This window comes from Penicillium mononematosum, assembly GCF_028829835.1.
Source record: "Penicillium mononematosum strain IBT 11891 chromosome Unknown utg000003l:1.0-8172316.0:1.0-8177699.0, whole genome shotgun sequence".
NCBI classification, from domain to species: Eukaryota; Fungi; Ascomycota; class Eurotiomycetes; order Eurotiales; family Aspergillaceae; genus Penicillium; species Penicillium mononematosum.
The window spans coordinates 288-24,592 of NW_026643273.1; the positions used below are offsets into that span (position 1 = coordinate 288).

The 24,305-nt window shown below is 46.0% G+C and overlaps 10 protein-coding genes across 10 annotated transcripts; 3 read left to right on the top strand and 7 right to left on the bottom strand.

Moving 5' to 3' along the window:
• Positions 1-1,452: 1,452 nt before the first annotated feature.
• On the bottom strand, positions 1,453-2,836 carry N7519_004888 (uncharacterized protein; the record flags this gene model as incomplete). Its single annotated transcript, XM_057291664.1, has 5 exons — positions 1,453-1,972; positions 2,041-2,393; positions 2,442-2,494; positions 2,541-2,597; positions 2,656-2,836. Coding segments are annotated over 5 exons (1,164 nt in total), but the record flags the coding sequence as incomplete, so codon positions are not given.
• Positions 2,837-3,367: 531 nt separating this feature from the next.
• On the bottom strand, positions 3,368-3,571 carry N7519_004889 (uncharacterized protein; the record flags this gene model as incomplete). The annotated part of the gene is made up of 1 exon (XM_057291665.1): positions 3,368-3,571. The coding sequence occupies one exon, from the start codon at positions 3,569-3,571 to the stop codon at positions 3,368-3,370; it is 204 nt and encodes a 67-aa protein (XP_057146476.1).
• Positions 3,572-5,183: 1,612 nt separating this feature from the next.
• On the bottom strand, positions 5,184-6,475 carry N7519_004890 (agmatinase; the record flags this gene model as incomplete). Its single annotated transcript, XM_057291666.1, has 3 exons — positions 5,184-5,773; positions 5,828-6,284; positions 6,344-6,475. The coding sequence occupies 3 exons, from the start codon at positions 6,473-6,475 to the stop codon at positions 5,184-5,186; spliced, it is 1,179 nt and encodes a 392-aa protein (XP_057146477.1).
• A 644-nt stretch (positions 6,476-7,119) lies between these two features.
• Positions 7,120-7,659, bottom strand: N7519_004891 (GNAT family N-acetyltransferase; the record flags this gene model as incomplete). Its single annotated transcript, XM_057291667.1, has 1 exon — positions 7,120-7,659. The coding sequence occupies one exon, from the start codon at positions 7,657-7,659 to the stop codon at positions 7,120-7,122; it is 540 nt and encodes a 179-aa protein (XP_057146478.1).
• A 1,192-nt stretch (positions 7,660-8,851) lies between these two features.
• Positions 8,852-10,233, bottom strand: N7519_004892 (uncharacterized protein; the record flags this gene model as incomplete). Its single annotated transcript, XM_057291668.1, has 4 exons — positions 8,852-9,527; positions 9,655-9,748; positions 9,776-10,074; positions 10,124-10,233. 4 exons carry the CDS (start codon positions 10,231-10,233, stop codon positions 8,852-8,854), a joined length of 1,179 nt encoding a protein of 392 aa, XP_057146479.1.
• Positions 10,234-11,622: 1,389 nt separating this feature from the next.
• Positions 11,623-13,285, bottom strand: N7519_004893 (CRAL-TRIO domain-containing protein; the record flags this gene model as incomplete). Its single annotated transcript, XM_057291669.1, has 4 exons — positions 11,623-12,167; positions 12,251-12,350; positions 12,429-12,470; positions 12,527-13,285. The coding sequence occupies 4 exons, from the start codon at positions 13,283-13,285 to the stop codon at positions 11,623-11,625; spliced, it is 1,446 nt and encodes a 481-aa protein (XP_057146480.1).
• A 1,689-nt stretch (positions 13,286-14,974) lies between these two features.
• On the top strand, positions 14,975-16,614 carry N7519_004894 (putative MFS transporter; the record flags this gene model as incomplete). Its single annotated transcript, XM_057291670.1, has 4 exons — positions 14,975-15,182; positions 15,244-15,505; positions 15,562-16,206; positions 16,263-16,614. 4 exons carry the CDS (start codon positions 14,975-14,977, stop codon positions 16,612-16,614), a joined length of 1,467 nt encoding a protein of 488 aa, XP_057146481.1.
• A 288-nt stretch (positions 16,615-16,902) lies between these two features.
• N7519_004895 (uncharacterized protein) lies at positions 16,903-17,672 on the bottom strand (the record flags this gene model as incomplete). The annotated part of the gene is made up of 2 exons (XM_057291671.1): positions 16,903-17,171; positions 17,276-17,672. The coding sequence occupies 2 exons, from the start codon at positions 17,670-17,672 to the stop codon at positions 16,903-16,905; spliced, it is 666 nt and encodes a 221-aa protein (XP_057146482.1).
• Positions 17,673-19,000: 1,328 nt separating this feature from the next.
• On the top strand, positions 19,001-21,195 carry N7519_004896 (fungal specific transcription factor domain-containing protein; the record flags this gene model as incomplete). The annotated part of the gene is made up of 5 exons (XM_057291672.1): positions 19,001-19,037; positions 19,317-19,916; positions 19,964-20,381; positions 20,437-20,725; positions 20,977-21,195. The coding sequence occupies 5 exons, from the start codon at positions 19,001-19,003 to the stop codon at positions 21,193-21,195; spliced, it is 1,563 nt and encodes a 520-aa protein (XP_057146483.1).
• A 1,091-nt stretch (positions 21,196-22,286) lies between these two features.
• N7519_004897 (transcription factor domain-containing protein) lies at positions 22,287-23,974 on the top strand (the record flags this gene model as incomplete). The annotated part of the gene is made up of 4 exons (XM_057291673.1): positions 22,287-22,768; positions 22,834-23,247; positions 23,312-23,535; positions 23,610-23,974. 4 exons carry the CDS (start codon positions 22,287-22,289, stop codon positions 23,972-23,974), a joined length of 1,485 nt encoding a protein of 494 aa, XP_057146484.1.
• Between the last annotated feature and the right edge of the window lie 331 nt (positions 23,975-24,305).

Here is a 24,305-nt window from a genome sequence, read left to right on the forward strand (position 1 = left end):
GCTTCGAAACAAAGACTACGGATAGAAAAAGAAGAATCCTAGAGGGGCTAAGAATAGGTTTATAATAAATTTATACGAAGTGGAGGCTTTAAAATAAAGACTATAGATAGAAAAAGAAGAATCCTAGAGAAGCTAAGGCTATATTAATAATGAATTTATACGAAGTAGAGGCTTTAAAATAAAGACTGTAGATAGAAAAAGAAGAATCTAAGCTTCTCTAAGAATAGGTTTATAATAAATTTATACGAAGTGGAGGCTTTAAAACAAAGACTATAGATAGAAAAAGAAGAATCCTAAAGGGGCTAAGAATAGTTTTATAATAAATTATACGAAGTGGAGGCTTTAAAATAAAGACTATAGATAGAAAAAGAAGAATCCTAGAGAAGCTAAGGCTATATTAATAATGAATTTATACGAAGTAGAGGCTTTAAAATAAAGACTGTAGATAGAAAAAGAAGAATCTAAGCTTCTCTAAGAATAGGTTTATAATAAATTTATACGAAGTGGAGGCTTTAAAATAAAGACTATAGATAGAAAAAGAAGAATCCTAAAGGGGCTAAGAATAGTTTTATAATAAATTATACGAAGTAGAGGCTTCGAAATAAAGACTACGGATAGAAAAAGAAGAATCCTAGAGGGGCTAAGAATAGGTTTATAATAAATTTATACGAAGTGGAGGCTTTAAAATAAAGACTATAGATAGAAAAAGGAGAATCCTAGAGAAGCTAGGAATAGGTTTATAATAAATTTATACGAAGTTAGTATATTTAAAATGAATTTATACGAAATTTACCTATTAATTTAAAGTGGTTAGATTATACGAAATAGTAGAATTAGTAGAATATATATTTAATATATAGTAGTAAATATATCCTAATATATTATATAGTCGCACCCTATCAAAAACAATTTAAAATTTTAATCGGCTACCACACCTTTATTTCTAGGTTAATAACTCTAAAATTCGAATACTATACTCTTTAAGATATAGAATAGAACTCTACAAATTTTCAGACCGATCCTCGTACGAGAAGGAATTCCAGTCTACTCGTGAAAAGTATTCTAGTCTACTCATGGCCCCACTTTTTCCTCCCATAGTAAAGCAAAAACCCTAATTCCAGTCTACTAGACTGCGCCCACCCCCATAGGATAGAGATCTGAATAGGCCTAGGGACATGCCTCCTAGAAAAGGGGGAGATAGTTGTCACGGATAACTATGTGCGCTACTATATATATTGGTACCGGGCATGTTAGAGCTAAGAGCTCTGACATAATGGTCTTTTGGCCGAGCGGGAAGATGTGCGCCCGGGCAGATCCTTCACTGTAGTAAAATACATATATGGGGAGAGACGTCATATGACACTAGGGAGATTTAACACTTCGTACCTACATCCTAAGCCAATCCAGAATTCTGTCTCTACTATCATTGTTCCCACGATACGCGTGTGTACGTTCATCCATCTGGGGGTCGGAGATGTGTTTTGGGCTCATGCACGGATTGAAGTTTCCATCCTGGATGCTGTGCAGCTGGTATGACGGCCGTACTCTACCACTTTTGGGTATGAGCCTTTCTCCGGGCGTTTCTTCGAAGAGTTTTGGCGCATCGTGCGTGTGTTCATCAATCTGGAACGTCTGGTGCACGGAGATGTGCTTTGGGCTTATACACGGACTGGAGTTTCCATCCTGGATGCTGTGCAGCTGGTATGACTGCCGAACTCTACCCCTTTGGGGTACGTGCCTTTCTACGGGCGTTTCCTCGGAGAGTGCCGCTGCACCGCGCGACGAGAATAGTGAAAGTCGCGGTAGATATGTCGAGATCAGGCGCTTGAGCCGCATTGCACAGGCACATGTGATTCCAAAGTTGATCTCGAAGAGGGACCAAATTCCTATAACCCCTTCGGTCTTGGTTGAGTGGATGGATGTATTATAGCTCAGCATGTATGGTACCCGTGCTATTGAGCAGATGACGACGCTGTAGGATAGGGGTTTAGCGGAAATTGTCTCTGCGATACAGATTCAAAGTGTCGACGGAAAACGTACCTAGATCCCAGAGCCAGCAAGCAGCCGACCGTAATTTTGTTTTTCTTTGAAGAATGGAGTCCATGGATCGTCGGGATCGGGATGATGATCACTGCGAGATCAGAGACAATGTTCAGAACCGCATGGACCATCGAGACATTCCGTAGACACCCCATATTTGTTAGATGAAGAGGACTACACGGTCCTCCGGTGATGATGCATAGGACTAGGGTGTATACAAAGATCGTTGCTGCGACAGCCACAACAGTGCAGCGGTATACTTTTGCAGGATTGATTTGGAATAAGACAGCCAGAATGGCCATCTTGGTGATTGATGGGCATATTAGATAAGCCAAGACACTTATGAGCATTTGCTACATCTGGTAAGCAAGCTTGAATCAAAATATGTAGAGGATTCTCACCTTAAGGACCCACATCATATCTATTAAGCTAACATCCTGCGGAAGGTACATGACTATTTGGATCAGATCATAGCTTGAACACAATTAACTGAGACGTACAGTTTACAAGAGACACAGAATAGAGCAGCGCAACTCCATAGGACAACGTGATCATGACTATCGCGTGTAGTTAGTATGAGTGTCTAGCCGGGTCTCGGTGTGGTTCATATCATACTCAGATCTATCTCAATTTTCTTGGTCAGCTTGAAAGCCTGAAGGTAGCGAAGGGCCAGAAAGACTGTGGCAATGAAGCAAGTGATGCCAAAAGTGACGACAGTCCCTATTTTGAGCGACGTCGAGGGCGGAGAGAACTGCGTAAACTGCTCTGCCAGGTTAAATTCTGAGATAGAAGTCATATCCGTTGTATCTGATTTCAGAATTAATTGATCCAAGTCACTGTGGGCCTTCTGGCTTTATATGTATACCCTCCTATGATCTCGTCGATCAACTTTCACTACCCGGGCCAGGCCCTTGTGAGACGAATTTCAAAACAGCAATGGAACCCATAGTAGCCAGTAATATCAGAGGTTCATGAAACCTAAATGGGCGCCTGTTTATCTGAGCTCATGCTCCTAGTAGAGGTAAATGTTATAAATATTGACTTTTTCGGCCTCTCACTGGAACGTTCCCTCTCATCGACCTACGGCATTGGTCCTCTTTAGCCTAAAGAACTATAGACCTGCCAATTCTGAAGTAAAATAAACTTCAACTAAAGTTTGACACTAGTATAGTGCGCATCAGATCTTCGGGGAAAACGGAAAACGGTCGCCGGTACCACAACTAGCTTGCAACCGCTTACGAATAGGGGTCGCCAGCTCTGGAGCCAGACAATTTATCTGAGTGTTCTGTTTCCATGCCAAGAATTCCGCAGCGAACTTTGAGGCAGATCAATTGACAATATGATATTGCCGTTTAGGCGTCGGCCCACTATCGAGCTGATTCCAGTGGATCGAGTCCCAGTCCCACCACGGCTGAGAAACGTGGTTTGAATGACCAGGGGGTCGGCTGGGAGGCTTTCTGCGGCGGATTTTGGGTTGTTCCATCCAAGGAGACCCGCATGGTCTGTTCTCCAGAGACGCATTGTCAGTCATAATGGGGGAATCCTGGGGAGGAGTCCTGCTGAAGCTACTGCAAACGGTGGAGACCGCTCAATAATGCTTTTTGTTTCGACCATGCCTTTGTTAAGGCATTCCATTGATGCATTTTTGGCTTCATCTCATTGATGGATGTTTTCTACAGTGAGCCCGTTGTTTGCTTCAGGGTATAAATACCCTGCTCTTCGTAGATTGAATAAATCATGATTCTCTCCCCTCCTTTCCACCTTCCTTGGTAGCTAGCCCTTGCTGAGTAGCCCCAACACTTTTGACTGAGAATAACTTTCGACGGCCTTGAAGTACGCTGTGTTGTTGCTGAGATGCAGATACATCGTATGATAACGGTAAGTCTGAATGCCAGTACTCTGTTAAACGAGTTATTTACGTAACTCCCTCCTTGGGCAGCTGCATCAATCGCCATGTCGCTCCGGAAATCTTCCGAGTGTGCCCTCCTATCGGTCTTTACTGAACATATTCCGTTGGCAACGATTTTAGCCGGGCCGACATTGTTGGTATCTACGGATGTAGGGACTTAATGTAGTTTTATTCGTACAGATACGTATGTATATGATAGCAATATATGGACATCAGACAGTTGGTAATAAAAAAGTTCAAATTTTTGATAGGGTGCAGCTAGCAGAACTACCCGTAAGCGGTGAAAGTTATCAGAATGAGGGAGTGTGGATCTAATAATAGGCAGAATTAAACCAATAGGAAAATGGGAAGCTGGAAGCGGTCGCAACAAAAAAAAACACACGACGATGTATAGGATAGATAGAAGATAGAAGATAGATAGATTATACGATGTTACCAGCCAGGTCTTTAAGGGAAAAGAGCGATTTCAACTAAAATAACTAAAATACTAAGTACGGAGAGTAAGAGAAAGGAAGAAAAGATCATCTAGGGCAGAGATCCTTTATATATAGTCCTATTATATATCAACAAATAATACAAATAGTTATTAAAGCGGAAACCTCCGGTAGAAACCATTCGGCCGAAAACCATACAGCGGAAACGTCCAGCAGAAAACTCTTCCACCCCCCCAGATTGACACAATTAGAAAGATAAGCTAGATAAGACGAAAAACGCGAGTTAGGGTAGTCCCACTCGCGCTAGACTTACCAGATCCATTGAATACCCGTAAGTAAAGCATTGTAAACCCGAGTGAGGCTGATTCACCCGCCTCCTATGGGATAGGTGAAAATTGAAGATAAAGCACTCTTGTGATCCCACAACATGTGACTATATATATATACCACTGCCACAAGTCGGTTCTTATGAACTGACTTTGTTATGACCTTTTGGTCTAATGGGTAAGTGTCAGAGCAGTGGCTGGCGTATCTCACTCTGCTAGTTGCAAATGAAAAGCTCGGAACTAGCAAAGGGTCATAACCTGTTGAGATCTATAGACTAGAGATGATGGCGCAGAGAGGAGAGAGTTGTATTGGAAGAAAGGTGGAGCAAGCTCCCATTGTCACGGATAACTATATATATGCGCTACTATATATATCACCCATACAAACTATCTACTGACTACCAAACGAGGGGTCAATGCCTTAGTACCCAGACATCCATACCCAGACGTCCATACACAACAGTATCAGATTGATCACAACTCATCTTTGTCATCACTCGTTGGACTTTTTTCCTTAGCAAGATCTTTCAAACCTCGCTTTATCATCGAGGTCAACAACTCATAAACCACTTGTGCCGCAGCGAAGGAGGTCTCCTCGCCTCGATTTTGATAGGGCGGTGACACTTCAACCACATCTGCACCTACCAGGTTCAAGTCCTCCAGACCACGAAGGATACTGATCAGCTCTCGGGAGGACCAGCCTCCAGGTTCAGGGGTGCCAGTGCCTGGTGCAAAAGCCGGGTCTAATACGTCGATGTCTACCGACAAATAAACAGGCTGTTCAGTTCCTAGCATTCCTAGGATTTGATTAATGATCCCTCTCGTGCCGATATTGTCAATCTCGTCAGCTGGAATTCTCAACCAGTTCTGAGCAGCGTCTTCGTCGTTGTCTTTCCAACCAGTGCCACCCAAGCGGGAGCGGAGACCAGCGTGAACAGATGGCCTTGATGATGAGTTGCACAACAATCCTTCCTGGTAGGCCATCCAGAACATGGAGCCATGGGTAAAATGAGTGGTTCCCCAATACGACGGGTATGCCTCTGGATGCCAGGTGTCCAGGTGGGCTAGGCCATTGTCAGAGACGCAATAGTTCGGACTTGAGCCACAAGTGAACTTACCGTCGAAGTGCAAAACCTGAATTGGCCTGTCGTGGACCTCGTTCAGAGCTCGAAGGGCCGGTAATGATAGACTATGGTCACCGCCAAGGGTCAAAAGCTTAGGTCTGGAGCTTACTCCGGACACAGTTTGATGTCGACCAAGTTGCTTGAGAGCTTGAGTCATTTGCTCCTGGGCAATAACATTGTCAAAAGGAGTGACAGGGATATCTCCGCAATCAATAATTTTAGCCCAACTCTGATAAGGATTGATGCCAGCGCGAGGGTTAAAACCACGAAATGACGACTGCCGTCCAGATACATGGCGAATAGCGCGGGGTCCGAAGCGAGCACCGGGTCGATAGCCGACGCTTGTGTCATAGGGGGCACCGACGATAGCAATGTCGAAGGTTTCTCGCGGATTGAGAAGGCATCTAGTGTGCTCTAGGTTGGCAAATGTGCTGATCCCCGAGAAAGCGTACTTGGAATTAATATATCAAAATGTGCCACTTAACCAATGACGCGATTGTAAATACTTACATTCTGTCCCCATTTCGCTTCGAGCTCCGCCAAATCTTCTTTAGTCCAACCTTCAGCTTCATGAGAATGTCCAGTGCAGGCGAATGATGTAGCCCCAAGCAGTATCAAGGTCAATACACGGTATGATTTCATCTTTTTCTAATGAGGTATTTCTGGATTTTTGCGGATTGTTGACACAACCACCCAAAATTGAAGCCCTTGTTTAAAAAAAGAGAAGCCCTGGTCGGAACTCTGACCTCCGACTACGTCCTTACTTAAATATTACTATTCCAGTTGTACCGCGGACACACCGCTTGCACCCGGCCGTGGGCATTTGTACCATGTGATCTATTCATTGCATTACTGCAACATACTCCTCCGTAGAGAGGAGAAAGTGGGACTGGAGATTTGCCACAAGTTGTTCGCGAGATACGAGATTGAATCTCCACTAGGCGTTTTTTACATTGTAAACTTAACAGGGGGGGCTCAGAGATTCTTGCCTTTCAGTAACGGGGTTTTATGGAGCCGTGTCATGTGAGGCCAAACCACGACCCAGTATCTGATCACCGTGGGTACAATGTTACAGCAAGTAAATTCGAGTGTAATTTACTATTTTCTTCTTTCGCGGTAGGATGTCCCCTGGGACAAATGATAATAACTGTAACTGAATTCGACGAGCCAGCGAATCCCAGAGGTGATGGACTTGCTGAAGCGATATTCCGATCTGCCAGTATGGTTGAAGTGTAATTGGGTTATCTAGCTATCTACACTTGGATTTCAAACATTGTCCTCTGTCATTAAAGGCTTTTAAGCATGATAAGATCCTTTTGAACAACCGAACCAATGGTAAATCTGTGATCACCCACAACTCGATACCCCCATCGTTCGTATGCCTGCAGAGCTTTGTCATTTTCCTCCCAAACACCAAGCCACATGTTTCGAAAACCTCGCTCTCTTGCCAGGCACTCGAGTTTCTTTTCCAGTAAGCTACCAACGCTTTTTCCTTGGGCTATGGGATCGATGTATATCCGTTGTAATTCAACTTTGTGATCCACATTGGCCAGGCAAGGCTCGTCACTTCCACGATTCAGATAACCGAAGCCCACGATTTGATCATTACCATCCGTGGCAACAAGGACATTTTTCAAGTCATCAGTCAAATCTTCCTGAATTGCTGCCGTTGAGTATGATGTTTTCAAATATGCAGCGAGCTCGTGGGGCTCTACTGAGTGGGCGAAGCTGGCAGAGAAGACATGGGCACCCAGCTCGGCAATTCGGGCGGCATCGGAAACCAGTGCCGAGCGCACTGTGACCGGCGGTCCTGGTGAAGAAAGCATAAATAGAGATTGGCTATTCGGACAACAGATTAAGGTAGCATAGAATATAGAGAAAAGTTTTAGGTAGAACAATAGAAAATTCCTCGGGGATCCTGGCTTTCATAATTTTAGAGCCAAGGGGCTGACATAACCATTGACCCACTCCAGGGTTGGTGCGCTGTCTGGCAGAAGACGCATCCATTATTGCCCACTTCCTACCGAGGTAGGTGGAGCTCGGAGACTGGGTGCCGGACCCACTACTGACGCTCTCGGTGTGAGTGTATCAACGTCGTGATTGGATATCTCGGGTCGATCCTATCTCGACCAATGTTCTTATTTCCATGTACCGTACCGGGGAATATGATCAATGATACATCACAACCATGATGGGATGCCCAATAAATGATGGTCACGTTCCTCGTGACCGGTGCTTGGACTTCAGGTCTGGTGCCTATCTACAACTCCACCCTCGCTACTGCCCAAGTCGTGGAGTCCGGCGGTTCCTGCGTGCTCCAGAAACTTGGTTCTATCTAACTCCGATCATGTGTACGGAGCACTTGTACACCACGCCCTTATTGGCGGTTATTTCCGATCGAGGACGCTTGATGTCGATTGTTATCACTTTAAAGCTTGTAGAATGCCAAAGATAGGGCATAATGGTGCGACACTCGCTTGGTTCCGTGCCGGTTTTGCAGAGGAGGTGCGTGCGCCTGTGGATTGAATAATCTTCCGCAATTAACTCTCGTAACAATGTGGAATGACCTATAGTTACAATGAATTCGACCTCCTGATGTTGAAGGCGTCCAAGTTTACTGTCATGCAATAAAACCAGTCAATGCCTGCTGATTGATGGGCCCGGAATAGAGATCAAACCTTTACCCACAGATATATCCTTGAAAGATGTACAAAGTCAAAGACTTGTTTGCACGTACATCACTGAAGAAGAAAGTCTTGCCGGTTACTGCGTTTCATTCTGCCAGTCATAAAATTTGGATGAAATAGTAATGAACGGACCTTAGACACTAGATATACCTAGGTATTGTTGTAGTTTCCTGCCATGTGCAGCCCTGAAGTCGTACCTAGGTATATTAAACATGGCTTACAACATATTGTACCATCCCCGTCATCTCATCTACCTTGTAGGTTCAGGCAGAATAGCAGGGAGTGTGTTACTCGCATTAACCCCCTCCATTCACAGACGGTAAGCAGAAAGCTAGTCATATAAACGTAGACCAACAAAATCAGCGCCATAGGTTTGTGAGACATCTCCAGCAACCTCATTTCCAGTAACAAAGCCATTTGAACCATTCTTCCAACCGTCGATCAAGATGCCTAACTTTGAGCTATCCCACCACCTCTTGCCCGGACCGAAGAGTTCACTATGGCGACCGGATAGCGGTACTTCAAGTCGAACAGGGTTTCCGCTATTCAGAGATATTGTCAAGTTCCTAGAACTGGATCCCCAGTCCCAACTGGTCGCAAAAGCAATGTCATTGTTAATATAGTCTATCTCCAAATACTTGGAAGCAGTGCTAGGTTCAGATCCGGTTTCAGTAACTCTTGCTGGAATGGTAGCATGAACGGTATTTTCTGCATTAATATACCCGACTTTTGATCCGACAGGAGTACAGAAACCAGCGTCACACACTTCGAGTTTAGTAGAGCCACAAAGTGTGAACGATGTGCAGGCATAGTATGTACCCGATGGAGACGCAATTCGGATAGATTTAATTGAGACTGTGGAGAAAGTTGTTACCTCGTTCGGAGATCCAGCAGTCAGGGGTATTTTGTCGGTACGCTTCGAGCAGAGGGCGCGACTGGAGCTTTTGCTGCTTTTGAGAACGATTGAAGCAAGATGGTTGTCTTCGTGGCAGCAAGACCGGCAAACTCTACGGTCATGGTATGATTTGTGCTCGCGGTATTAGCATAAAGTGATGGAACGTCGTTTTGTTTCTGATGGCATGGTCAGTCTTCGATATTATGATCTAATCCTCGGAAGTTTCACTTATGCCTCACCCGTTCACAGTTGCGAAATCTTCGCTTGCATATACCCCTGCCGTGGTTGTGTCCCGCAACTCAAGGAGCATCACGTCATGTGCTCCAACAGAGGCTGTATATGTTTAAGTATATAACTCACACAAACTCCCTGCTTGATCAATGCCAGTACCGCCCGTCTTGATGCCCTCGTCCTCGTAGACCCCGAAAAGCAAATCCAAATCATGGATGTATTGGCCGACAGCGTGGACTCCGCTGGGGAACAATGTCTCGTTCCAAATCAAAGATCCATTCGGTAATCGATCGGCAACTGTCCATCCACAGTCGATTCCAACGTATCGATAGCCAAGTTTATCTAGGCCTAGATCAACTAAAGCCTTTTCATTCGAACGAATCGTAGTTTCGTTAGGTGAACAGGAGTAGTGATTGTAGCTGCTCCATCTATTGAATGTCAGTAATACATATAGAATCCCAAAGGTTTGAGGATTACACCGGCCCCATATGTGGTGTTTCCACTACGCCATCATCAAGCCGAGGCTGCAAGGCCGCAAAATCAATGCCCAACGACAAGGATGCTAGCAAAGCTAACAATAGCAACATTTTTCGTCTTTATATCATTGGCAAGGCTTAGGAAATTTGGGGCTTTATACGTAGGACTTATTAGAGTCAATAGGTATTTTGCGGGGCCAGTAGAGTGGTGTATTAACGTGGGGATCTCAAGCAATCGGATAATTTCCCCATTAGGAACCATAGAGGAGTTCCGACTGGACTGCGGATCTTCGGATAAAAGATGGTTGAATTGAACGACGAAAAATACGTAGGTTCGCCCTGCACTACGCAGCATTATAGACGCCGGTCAATTCCCGCAGTTCTTGATGCCTTGATGCGTGTTTTTTTAGCCTGAATTTTGACGGCTCGTTAGTTACACCGCTCTAAACAATGTATTGTAAATCATGAGCTTGTAAATGAAGCCTTTTTTCTCCCATACATACATCAAAGAGGCTTCATTTTCATACATGGAGGCTTGTAAACCACCCCAAAAATCGGAGATGCATGCATTTGTATGGGAGAAGAAAGCTTCATTTTGTAGAATTGAGAGACAGCTGAAAGAATTGGAATAGTACCTTGCTTATTAAGGCGACTGTAATAGTAATTCAGGTATTTCTATTTTTCTGCAAGTGTTAATTCAGGCCCCAAGCTAAAAACAGGCATTAAGGCATCTAGAACTGCGGGAACGGGGGTTTTAACCCATGGCGGCTATACCCCTGCGTACCCGCACCTTGCTATTGGTTATCTGATATTCTGGTGCACCATTAAACCAATACATAGGGCTAGCAGGCTGAATGTGACTTGCTGGCCTCGATTCATTTGCCGGATATTATCATTATATAGAAGTTCGTTTAGCCACAAGGATACTCGTGAGATATACAGCTGTTGATGATATCGATACGGCGGATGCAAATATCGAATATTTATTCGACGTGCTTTTCTACTGCGGATACGATATTCGAAGTGTTTGGGTTATTTGACGATTACTGATTATATTTCTCTTTTAGTCTTCCTGCTTCGCTAAGATTACATGAAGAGGGGAACGCTCAAGGCTGTATGCTCTACGGCATGCGGGTCGATTCAGCACTCGTAATTTGGCTTCATGCTCAACCTCGCATACAAAAGTACCCAGGAGCACTGTCCAAGAAGTGGATTGAGAGAGATGTAGGAGTGTGTATTATCAATCTGTGTCTATCTGCTACTTGTGACCTCAAAATCCCGAGGTCCCGAGGTCCTAATGCTTGCTTACATAACGCATGAACTGGAACATAAAGCAAAAGACGGTGACGCGCACTGATTGTAGTGGAGAGCCTATCTTCCCACTACAATATGTAAAAGTGTCTTACTTTGACAAGTCTCCGTGCACTTTTAATAAGGGGCCGCTAAGCTGGTTTGTAACAATTTGAACATCTCAATCAGAAACGCATAACTCAGAATTCATCAATATTTATAACAATTTGCCAGAGGGGCATTCCCAACCTGCTCTAAGTGTTCCACGCCTAATGCCTTGGTTGTTTCAATGTCACATTCCATGGGCACTTTCTCAGGATAAAATTCAATTTTGCCACCTTCCTGAATGACGTTCGTTCGGTCCAGGAGAAGACGAGCCCGCACATAGGGATCAAGTCTCCAGTGGTTAACGCGCAGTCGCTCGGCTAGATAAGCTCTTTCGCTTTCACTGGATTGGAGCTTCGTCGTGTCCTTCAATTTAGTCGCATTAATCCACTCAGATGTAGCAGCCAGGAATTCATCACCAATAGCTTGCCGCTCGCTTTCCAGTGCGTCTCGTGTTGTAGTATCATCCATCCGTGAGTTCTCAGTAGAATCGGGCTCAACGTATTCGTATGACCACTTCTCGTTGCCGCCCATCTCTTCCACGATCTGACCACGGGGGATGAACTTCTCGAGGTCGGCGACACTATTTGTAAATTCAACCTTGGCTGCAATTTCAGGATCCATCCAGCCTCGAATGAGTCGCCAAATGCCTAGAATATGGAACCGGTGAGCAAAGCAAAGAGAGATAGTCAGGCACAATATCTTTGACCACGACCAAAATTGATTAACTGACCTGAGAAAACCCACGGCGCATTATGAATAAGCATGATTCCCAAACATTCAGGATAGTTCGCCTCGAAACACTTGAGAATGAACTTAACAGGTGGATATTCCTACCCAAAAGAAAAGGGTCAGTCAGGTCAGCCATGCAAACGACAGTGATACTGCGTGGACCGGAAACGGTGAAATACCATATTGGACAGTCCAAACCCTGTCATATCAAACAAAACAGCCTAGCGTGGAGTCAGTGACGCCGATTCATGTCGCCGCTGTCAAACAGCATACGTACTGCAGTCTCAATAGGAGGAGCTAATGTAAGTCGCACTGATTCGATCACATGGACAATATATCGCTCCAAAGATTCTTCACTCTGAGCCCCAGGCTTGTGCAAGCGGACTCTCACCACCACGATCGGGCGACCAGCCCTATCAACGCCATGTACGTAACTCTTTCCCATTCGCATTTGAGACAAGAAGTCATTTCCAGCTTTCTGTTCACTTGTGCTGGCCTTGTTTTGAGTCTGCTTGAGGGCATGTAACTCTCCCTTTGCCATCACGTCATCTACATGCATTTCCTTAACTCGCCAAATGACTGCTTCCATCAGCATTGCAAATGACTTAGGTACGTCCCATTTGCGAGCGCGGAGGAAACGCAAAAGTAGGGCATCGGGGTGGTCGTGTTTGAGAGTGCCAAGTATTCCCGTACGAAGCTCAGTGGGTGTGATCTTCGAGAGGGCCTTCTTGATTGCGTTTGATTCAGCCACACCAGCCCCAATTTCTCCGAGGTATCTCATAATGTTTCGGTGATATAGTGTATTCGGGGTTGGGATGGCTTTTTCGGGGACGTTGCTCTGTGTGCGGCCAAGGAGCGATAGCCGTCTCTGGGGTTGAGTTGGACTGAAATCATCCTCCGAGCAGCCATTGATAGGTTCATTGCTTATGGATATTTCGCCCGCCTTGAGAAGGACGGACCAGAGCATTTGTAATTTTGCTTCCTGGTCCTTGCTGATGTTGCCCAAAAAGCCAGGTTTGGGACCATCGCCTGCCATTTTTCTTTCTTTGAAGACTCAGACGTGATCTGTAACGAATAGGTTGAGGTTGGGGTTGATTGAGGAAAGCGTCCAGATAGTGGGGTATGCCCTGGTCTTAACAAACATCCTAAAAGATACATCGGTTGTGGAAGTTATAAATCTAACCCACGGATGATCATCGCAGATCCACATGAAACCCCTCATACCCCGGACACTGCCTCGGCCCCCAGAAACTGGAGAATGGGATGTATTCGTTCTTTTGAAGTTCTATCAATCTAGTGCAGTGATGACAGGGATCACAGCTGTGACATGCACTATATACACCCCACCCGTTCCCCGGGATTTTGGGAGTATTCCACAGAAGGAAGCCTCGGGCCCTCGGTCGGAAGTAGTTTCATACACATGTGGTAAAAAGACCAATTTTGGGATTTGGGGAGTCTCGTCATTTCAGAGAATTAAATTGAAGAAAGATGAAACAGAGACTAATAATCCATAGAATACTATGAAGGGCCTTTGTGGGCTAATACTTGCTAAACGTACAATGTGTTATATATATAGCTCTTGTCGCCTATTGATACTATGATTTAAATGTACAATATAGTTGACTGGTACCTTGACCCCTAAAATTAGCCCAACTTGGCTAACAGCTCAGGGGACTAACGATCTACACATGCCCCTCTCTCATTGCGGGGAAATGCGGTCATTGCGTTGACTGGGTATACTCTACACGCAGTAATTTTATATTGACAACCAGGTTTCGGGTAAACTAACTAATTTGTATACACAGATCTCCTCAGGCGCGTTGGGGATAACGTGAATCCGAGGTAAGAAGAACCGTCAAGGTAATAACTCTTTAGAATACCCAAGATGTATCATCTATCCCCTGAAATCCGAAACAGCAGCTAAGAAATACCGTATCTACAATCAGTGCTATCTATTCATTCCGCGATACTCGGCTCTTTGTCTAATTTCAGGATAAAGAGATTGGGTTTACAAGAAGTTTTAGTAAAATCGAAAGGTATTCCGTACTCCTTACAATAATACCGACTACATACATGTATGATACATATTGGTAATATACATCTATCCCGTGGGTACTCCGTACTTGTAAAAAGATTACGTTCAGACAACAACCCGGTCGCAAAAGTTATAATATACCTTAGCATCATCATGACCTTCTAGTATTAGAAAACCGGAGAGACTCGGTGCCAGAATCTCTACACAACTAATTTTTGATGGAAAGTGCAGTCGGTGTGGTGCTTACGTGTAGGATTATTACTACACAACTACATGGTACCTAGGTATGTCTTGAGGTTACCTAAAGATAATTCCAGTTCAATTTCTTATCTCCTATGTTGTACACGCTTGTGTGTGTCACCCTCAAGTCTTCTAATAGTTAGCAAATTTTAGAACTTCTAACTACCTGTCCAAGCACTGATACATATCCCACTCACACGAACTATAATCATTATCAATTATTCATGTGTCATAAAATGCCAGATAACCAAGGAAATCTCTCACCGGTGTCTCCGCACTTGACGTTGGCTTATCAACTCTTCCGAGTTGCCAAGCATTTATTTGTTATCTTTGGTGTCATGGTATGTATATGTACAACGATAAAGGTGCGATAGGTGCCGTGTCCAATGCTCTTAAATAGAGTAGATACCTGTTATATTGAAATCATTGCTTTAGCTCGTCCTCGTAACCATGTCTACCCCGGATACCGAAAGTCACCTGCCCCCTTTAAAACAAGATGTATCAATCACTATCGGGAGTGTGGACATCGACCCTCGAGCAGAGCGCACATTGGTTTGGAAGTTAGATCTTCGGATACTTCCCGTACTGGCTATTATGTATCTCTTCAATAGCCTGGACAAGTCCAATTTGGGCAATGCTAAGACAGCTGGACTTGAAGGTACGCCGCCACTACGGTTCATGAGTGAAGAATACCGCATTGACATTGATTATAATGATAGAGACACTCTCACTGAAGGGGAATCAGTACAATCTCCTTCTTAGCATCTTTTTCGTCCCTTACGTTTTGACTGCACCTTTTCTCGGTCTTTTGGGAAAGAAATATGGACCAAACATTGTGCTACCCTGCATGATGCTTGGCTTCGGTGTTTGTACAATTCTTGTTGTCGCCGTTTTCAACTTCAGCGGTCTCTTCGCCATTAGGTGGTTTTTAGGTATGGCAGAGAGCGCATTTTTTCCGTTGGTGATCTATTACCAGACAACGTAGGCCCCATCCCTTCAAGCTTTTTGGAATTGCATCGTCTCTAATTCAAACCCAGTTTCTATCGTCGGGGTGAGCTAGCTCGCCGACTCGCCATTTTCTACGCTGCTCAAACCATTGCCTCTGCCTTCTCCGGCTTGCTGGCCTTTGGAATTTTCCGCATCAAAACAGGTCCATTGGCCCCTTGGAGGTATCTCTTCCTGATCGAAGGCGCGGCAACCATTCTCTTTGCACTATTTGCACTGTGGTATCTGCCTCGGTCGGCCTCGGAGGCAAATTTTCTGACACCCGAAGAGAAACAACTCGCATACCTTCGTTTGCAGATTGATAGTTCTTCTGTGGTCAATGAAAAGCTCGACATCCGGGATGCGTTCCAAGTGTTTAAACACGGGACTAGCTGGGTAATTTTAGGCATTCAAGTTTGTCTAGGTGTTCCCCTACAAGCCGTTCAGCTATTCCTTCCTGTGATCATCCAACGCCTTGGATATAGTACCGTGAAAACTAACCTGTTTACTGTGGCCCCCAACATCTCAGGCGCGGCAGTTCTCCTCATCCTGGCGTTCAGTAGTGACTGGACAAGATGGAGGTTCCCATTCATTGCACTCGGCTTTTTGTTCACATTTGTGGGTTTCATAATTTATGCGACTATCGATGTGCAGCATGATCTACATGTAGCGTATTTTGCTTCATTTCTGATGACATGGTTGGTTATGTGTATTTCCCTTCAATTACGAGATAGAAGCTGACAAGATTATCTAGGGGCACCTCTGCACCTTCCGTTCTTCTCGACGCTTGGTATAATAACAACACCGCCAATGAAGGGCGTCGTGTGGTATTAACGAGTATTGCTGTCCCGTTGGCGAACTTGATGGGGGTTGTTAGCTCAAACATCTTCCGCACGCAAGATGCACCCAAGTACTTTCCTGCGTTAATCACGACGGCGTCATTTGGCGGGGTGGGTATTATCTTGACACTCTGCCTGGGGCTTTGGATGATTGCAGATAATAAGAAGAGAGACCGCTTACAAGGTGTTCACGTTAAGGCAAAGGATATCCCTACGGAATACCTCAAGGATGGGCCTGCTTGCGACAACTTCCGCTGGTTTTATTGAGATTCTTCAACATATATATATTAGATTTTTAGCTGCGCCAACGCGACGCCAAAGCAATGGGAGAAAATATCTCTAATGAATGGCTATACAAGAGAGATAAGATCTGTCTATCAACAGAAGGAAGCAGGTCTCGACAAACAGGGCGAGCCTCGTATAGGCAGCCACACATACCGCGCACCTAAGATGTCCGCTACAGCTCAGATAGTCTCCTGGTATCCAGTCAAGATAACCCGGGTAGCCAACTGACGGTTCAATAGCACGGTAGAAGAAGGACCATTTTCTCTTTGCTCAAAATTTGCATCCGGTTGGAGCCGCTCCAACGGAGTCGGGATATACGGGTGTCTGGGCGGCATCCACGCACTTGCAGTAGTTGGTTTCCAGTGGAACATCCGTGCACGCACTTGCCGGCGCTGTTGCACAGTACGTGTTGGTTGAGACCGAGGTTGTCATGCCTGCTGGACACGAACTTGAGGGCATGCAGAAAGTGTCGACGGTTGATGCGCCTGGAAGCATGGTATGGCTATACCATTGATCTTTGGCACACGAGCAGGAAACAGCTTTAGAAATAAATCAGGTATATTAGCCTCATTGTCTACATGGTACATGGACGGGGGAGAATAAGGAGCAAGTTGAACAGGGGAAATGAAGAGGAAGGACTCACCACTAATAATAGTTGACTGTCCTCCCGCCAAGGTACCCTCATACATGGTTTTAGTTGTCCAAGGAATCGCCCCATGTGAGCATTCGGTTGTGATCCAGGACGCATCAAGCGGAAAACAGGTCGACTGCTCGATGCAATGACCTGGGTGCCAAACTGAGGGGAAGTACCCCTCGGAGCACTGGATCGGGGGCTCCGGCCTAGCGCAGTACGACGTGGGAGTTCCCATCGTACAATCTGTTGTGTAGACAGCGGTCTGCCCGTCCGAGCAGCTGAGCGACGCAGCCTTGGTGATCGTCGCCGGAGGCACGATTGTTGTACCTGCTGCAGTCCGCTGGGGGAATGCCAGGACAGTAGTGAAGAATAAAGAGAACACAGCGACGACTTGGGGAAAATCCATTCTGACGGTCTTTGATCTCACTGGGTATTGAGCAAAAGAAGCTTCCAGGGTTTGTGAAGTCTGTAACAGGTGCTCTTCCGGTCCCGAGAGCCCCAGGCAAGGACCGAACATGGGTTTTATATCATCGCGGCACGTCTCACTACGACGTGTCTCACTCACTACAGCTGAATGAGCATGCTCTGGAACTATCAAAGTTCGAAAATTTTTCTCGCTGCTCCTACATACATGCGCCCCGTATTAGTGGGGCGGTTTCTGCTAGCTCGAAAGAGAGACAAAGGGCTCAGGTCAGCCCATAACGTTACATCCACATTTAATATCAATCGCCTGGTAAACTGGCTCATTGGACGCCTTGCTCTTTTTCTCGGAAAACAAGTACTCAGAAACAAGTCAGGGAATAAAAATCAAAAATAGCGATGTTAGGCGTACCTAGGTAGCAAACCGCTCATTCGAGAAGTTCCAGAAGTGAAGGCCCCCCGCGTGCAGCGGGGTTGGGCAGCCCATTCTTCATATTATATTGTGGGTACTTGCGGAGATGTGAGAGGTTGCGCAATGATTGTGATGCTGACGCCTCGAATGTTCGAGTTGATAATTCCAACTTTTGTTCGCTCACCATGGCTCTTCTACTGGCCTATCGGACGCAGAGAGAAATACACATGGAGACATTTCAAATTTCTCCTTACCCTGGGTGGCGATTTTTTGGCCACTAGTTATTCCGCAGGATTTGAGATTTGTATCTTCAGCATTTGTCTCATACCTGCCTTGGTTCATCCGCCAACGCCAGAATTTCTAGGAGAGATTTGCTAATTTGGCGTCTATACACTCTTGGGAAGTCTCTGGTCGCAATAAATGAGACCAAGCAGTGTGCCATGGGGCGCTTCCGGGATATTGATGATAATGTACGCATCCTAATGGCGCCGGAATTTTATCTAGATGGAATGGACAAAAGTTGGAGAAATGTTTGATTCCGGGAGAATCTTCCTTTTGCTATTCTATTGTAATGCCTCCGCAACCCCTAGGTAGACGGCAACTGACCTACCTAGGTAGGCACCGGATTACCAATTTAGACAAACCAAACCTCGCAACTTATCTGTCTATGGTGTGGGGCCCTGTTGACTGTATATACCTGGTCAAAAAAGAAAGAACGAAAGAAAGAATAGAGAGCTACCATGCGCCCCACCCAATTTGGGGCCGAGGAGTCCAGCTCAACCTGGACCTGAGTCATCCATCTCCGAGCTCCGAAGACCGAGCTCCGACAACTGCCTAGCGAACACCTTCAACTACTTCCATGTTTGTCTTTTGACCATCCCCTGGCCATACCAATTTTCACGATGGCAACTCCCCGCCGTAACGGTCAATTATCATCATGTGAGCCGTGTCGTACCTCAAAGTTGCGATGCGATCATACAAGCCCTATTTGTGGACGCTGTGAGCGCCGCGGTCTTCATTGTACCTATCACCCGGCACCATTGACACAGTCCCTCACGGGAATACGTCCGCATAAAAAACGCCGCGTTATATGCGAATCAGATCCTCTTAGTAATACCAGTCGACTGCACCATGAGAACGATGTCTGGACTCGGAAAAAAGCATCGGTCTCGGGGCCGGGGTTTTGGGGACAAACTAGCTACTGCGATGCATTCACAGATACCCGAAATGGACTCAATGTCGGAGTTCCATACCTCACAGGCCATGACAACTTCCCCGTTGACCAAAAGCGAATCAATCTCGGTGCTCGGGTGTTAGCGCTTCTGGAAAACCTTCCATTTTATAGAGATGTGGTCACCGCTCGATTCAAGATATGGAAGGGATGGAGCCTTGGTTGGCCAGTTACCGACATGATCTTCACAGTCGTTGAGAAGATGTGGAACTCCCTAGAAACTGAGGGCATGAACACAAACCAACGAGCTTCCTTATTGTCCAAGAGACTGTTTGAAATGCATAGCCGGCCGCTCGAGGTGCACCCTTCAATGACCTGGGAGGACTTCCAGTCTGCTGCAGCTGGGAGATGGGAGTTGATCGGGCTGCTCTTTACTCTGACAGGCCTAGCCACGGACTGGGTCCCTCACGGTGACCGCATCTTCATGCGTCAGGATACGATGGATGCGACAAGTCTCGCTATAACTGCAACCGCTGTGGCAGACATATGTCTTCAATTCTGCGATAGCACTGGAATTGTGAATGATATTGTAGCCTGGCTGCTATTGCATCACGTCACGCTTTTGGCGATAGTGTATGGTGAAAGTGGTCTGTCATCCCGTTCTTTGCCTGCCAACATTTTCTAACAGGTCTAGACTTTCGACCGTGGAGAAAGTTGGGAGAGTTATCGACCACGTTATTTGCGCTCGGGCTTCATCAAGATTCTAGCGCAAAGGCACCATTCTTTCTTTCTGAGATGCGAAAAAGAACTATGGTCGCGGCGTACTCAATGGACAAAGTGCTTGCCACTTTCCTAGGTCGCCCGCCACTCATCAGCTGGCGCTACTGTGATATTCAAATGCCCCTTGACTTGAGCGTTGAAGAGATATTCGCCGATCCAGTCGTTCGTAACGCGGCAATTGCTCGACTTGATGAGAAAAGTGGATGGAATCTGGAGTCAAGCTTGATGAAGGGCATGTGGCCTCGAATTGCCCTGATCACTAGTGTTCTCCGGGAGAAGGTCTTGGAACTTTCATTGAGTTGGCAACTAGAGAATCTCAGCCAAAGGGTCGAGTACGCTGACAATTCATATTTCCTACCAAATCCAGGGCATGGCTGACGTCCTCAGGGAACTTTCACGCGAATCTCGCCAATTACGACAGGGACTGCCAGAATTCCTCCATTGGAAACCCGATATTGAGGGCGTGGTTACTTCTAGAGTAGAATATGATCTCCTTTTTGAGGTTCATATAGAGTTTCTCTACAATGATTTCCTGCTCTACCGGACCCTCGGGAAACGCACCCAGACGCAGCCCGAGGCAATTATTGGTATCGCCCGACAGATACTCAAATCATTGGTCATCATGATTTCCGAAAAGACTCGCTCTAGACAGCCCATAAAAGGTATTGGGCTTAGTGTAAGTGGATCATATCTTTGATTGTGGCAAAATGTCGCAATGCTGAAATCCCAAAAAAACATTAGGTGTGCTTACCGGGTCTTCCTTCTGCTGGTGTTCTCTGTGCAGAATTGCTACGTCGATCCCGCACGACAGTGATAAGCTCTTGTTTGGAGTTTCCTCGTTCAGAGATCATTCAAAATTTGACCCTTTTCGCGTCATACCTAGACACCATTATTGAGACCCATGATTGTAACTACCGTGTCGCACAGCAGGGTCAAAAGGCAATCCGCCATGTGTTGGACCAAGTTCTCTCCATCGAAGGTTCCTCCTCTGTCGTAGAAGACACTGGAACGAGCGACAAAATGATTGATGATGCCAACTTGCTTGACGGTGTGGATTTCGACGATCATGACTTATTTCTTGGTTGGCTTGATGGCAACATGCAACACATGTCCGACTCTTGGCTAGCATCGGTCAATTTTACCTGAATATGTGAAGCCTGTGCAATTATGAACCAATATACGTACCAGCGACATTATCTGGGTCAGCATTTCAACAAGTAATGGTGTTCATGGGGTAGGTGCACGAGGGGGACCTCGGGTTGGACCTGCCCAGGTGACCTCGGGACCTCGGGAGGGCCCGGGGCTTACCTAAACCATGATTATCACGTGATTACATGCGCTTCAGGTCACACTGGTCTCCTGTACCTACTCTTACCCGGATAGAATCCCGAACTTTCTAATGCTCATTCGTTCCTAAACATCCTATTGTGACTGCAATCATGGACCACTCAATGTCCGAGCTCCAACCCAGAGCAAAACGCCGGAAAATTGCTGTTGCCTGTGATGATTGTCGAACAAGAAAAGTTCGCTGTGACGGGGTACAACCGAGTATGTCCTTGCGATGGGATGTGTACGGAATGCTACCCGTGCTGACTCAGTGAAGTGTGCGGGCCATGCAGCAAGAGGACCGACCAGGGACTCCAATGCGTCTATACAGGGGAGTTAGAGAAAAAGCGAGCAAGGCAAAAGTAATTGCTGTCAATTCTATGTTTAAGTCACCCAGGGTTCTGTTTGCTAACATCTGTGCCACTAGTTATATATCCAAGCTAGAAACTCGGATCCAACAATTGGAAAGCCCACAATACTCAGAGAAGGGTCATAAATCAGAATGCACGCCGGTTGGTATATAGTAACGCTCTAGTTCCACTATCTAAAGGATCTAATTATAGCAGACAAATCTTCTATCGCCGACACCTAGGAATATCCAACCCGAGACGCCTGGAAACTACACACGAAGCACCCACAGTCAGGCTGAGGTATCCACACCCACGGGTCAGCGAGATGGAGTGAACGCGATGATGGGTGCTGTAGTGGAAGAACGCCCCAGTCAAGGGTTCTTCGGAAGCTCTAGCGCAGCAGGGTTCATGCGCCAAATTAGAACCGCAGTCGACAGGAGAGTCGCATCACCTCACCGAAGATCTTCAGCTCCCCATCTGGCTGTTCCTTCAAGCCTAATGCCAACACGGAGCGAAAAACATCAGTCTTCAGTGGCAAACTATGTGCTCCCCCCGCGGAAAATGGCAGATCGCCTCATGGAGGTTTACTGGGAATGTGTCTTCCCGCTATATCCATTTCTTGTCCCGGCTGAGATGAAAACGGAGTACGCGAAAATATGGACTGGGGATAGCCTGGAGTATGATGAAAACATGTTGATGTGCACGTTGAATGTCATATTCGCCTTGGCCAGTCAGTTGGCCGACTTTGTCCCGCCAAAAGAGCGAGAAGCATCAGCGGATGCTTTTTTCTCGCGGGCGAAAGGCCTGTTTCAATTCAACCTCTGGGATACTGGATCAGCAGGTTTGATTCAATGCTTACTCCTCATGGCCCAGTATCTGCAAAGTACCGATTCTGCACATCAGTGTTGGATTGTCACCGGACTTGCGATCCGTAACGCTCAAAGCTTGGGACTCCATCTGCCCCAGAACATTGCCCGCCTCCAGGGCTTCCAAGAGCAACAGCTGGCGCGCAAAATATGGCACGGTTGTATTTTAATGGATCGGTATGATCAACATTACTCCCTGACCGACTAATTTCTGTCATGGTTCTTATTTCAATGTCTCACAGGGTCATATCTATGACATTTGGTCGACCTGCGATGATCTCAAAGGCTTCTAGTGGGGCGGTTCCCCTGCCAGCCACCGTTGACGATGAATATATCCCATCTGGGTCTAGCAAAGAGGTATCCCAGCCTCCTGATCGGCCTTCAATGATGGCATTCTATGCTAAGTCATTGGAACTTTACGAGATCATGAACGACGTGCTTCTTAGCCTTTACAAACCAGTTTCCGACGATAATGCGGAAGATATTCATAGCTTCCATTTTGATAATGTCCCAAGTGAGGGAGAACGGACTATCTTTGAGCTTGACCGTTCCCTCACTCGATGGACACAAAGGCTTCTCCCACACTTGCGTTGGGATTCCTCAACAGTGTCCACGAATCCCATATTTTACCGGCAAAGTATTGTTTTGCGTGCAAGGTCAGTGATTTGTACTAGTGCGTCCGGTGGTATTTTGCAATTGCTAACCAATATGATCCTCTAGGTTTCTACATGTGCGGATGCTTCTGTTTCGGCCAACCCTCTCTAAGTACTGTGCTGTCCGGGATAATGCCACAACAGACCAATTGATCTCGACGAACGACTCCTTCCCCCACCGCGTTGCGCTGCAGTGCTCTACCATATGTGTGAAAGCAGCTCAAGAGTCTATCGAACTAATCTACAATAATGTCCCTGCTGATGGGACCGGCGGCCCCTGCCGGCTTGGTGGTATAACATTCTTTGTTCGTATAATCTTTTCACGGTGTTCTACTTCGCAATTCTGACTTATCTGACTTATCCAGACGTTTATACCTCTGCAACTGTCCTAATTGCTGGCCGTTTGTGCTCTGCAATCCTTGCCGAGGTTACAGAAAGCTCCATCACGCAATCTTGGAACTATGCACTGGAGGTTCTTCGAAAATACCAAAGTTATAGCACATCCGCTCGTCGATGTGTGGCGGCTCTTGAAATTCTCTATGAACAAGTTACCTCCGAAGGTCTGCTGCCGATCAACCACGTCGCGAGTCATGAGATAGGGACCAACGCAAGTGCAGTGAATGATATGTCCTTGGGCGAAGGAATGAATGCAGCTATCTTGGATAGCTTTGAGTTTCCTGATTTTCAAGATATGTCATGGTTAAACAGTGTTCCGAGCAACCTTTTCTAGCTACCTAAAGCTTTGGTCTTATAAGGTTTGCGGTTGATTTACACAATAAATATCCGACAATACACTCAATTATGCTTATTCAGGCAAGACTGTATGCATTGCAACGACTACCTACTAAGTACTCTTACTTAACTAGGTAGGTACAATCCAGGACACAGAGCGCCAAAGCTCAATGCAGCGAACATATGGGAAATAAAACGGTCCAAGCTATAGGCGGTTTTTCCGTGATCGAACCGTAGACCAGTCTACCGGGCATCGGGGTGGAATTCCTCGCCAATCGCGATACGCATTTCAAGCATTTCAACAATCAAGACGATGTTGCCATAGCAGA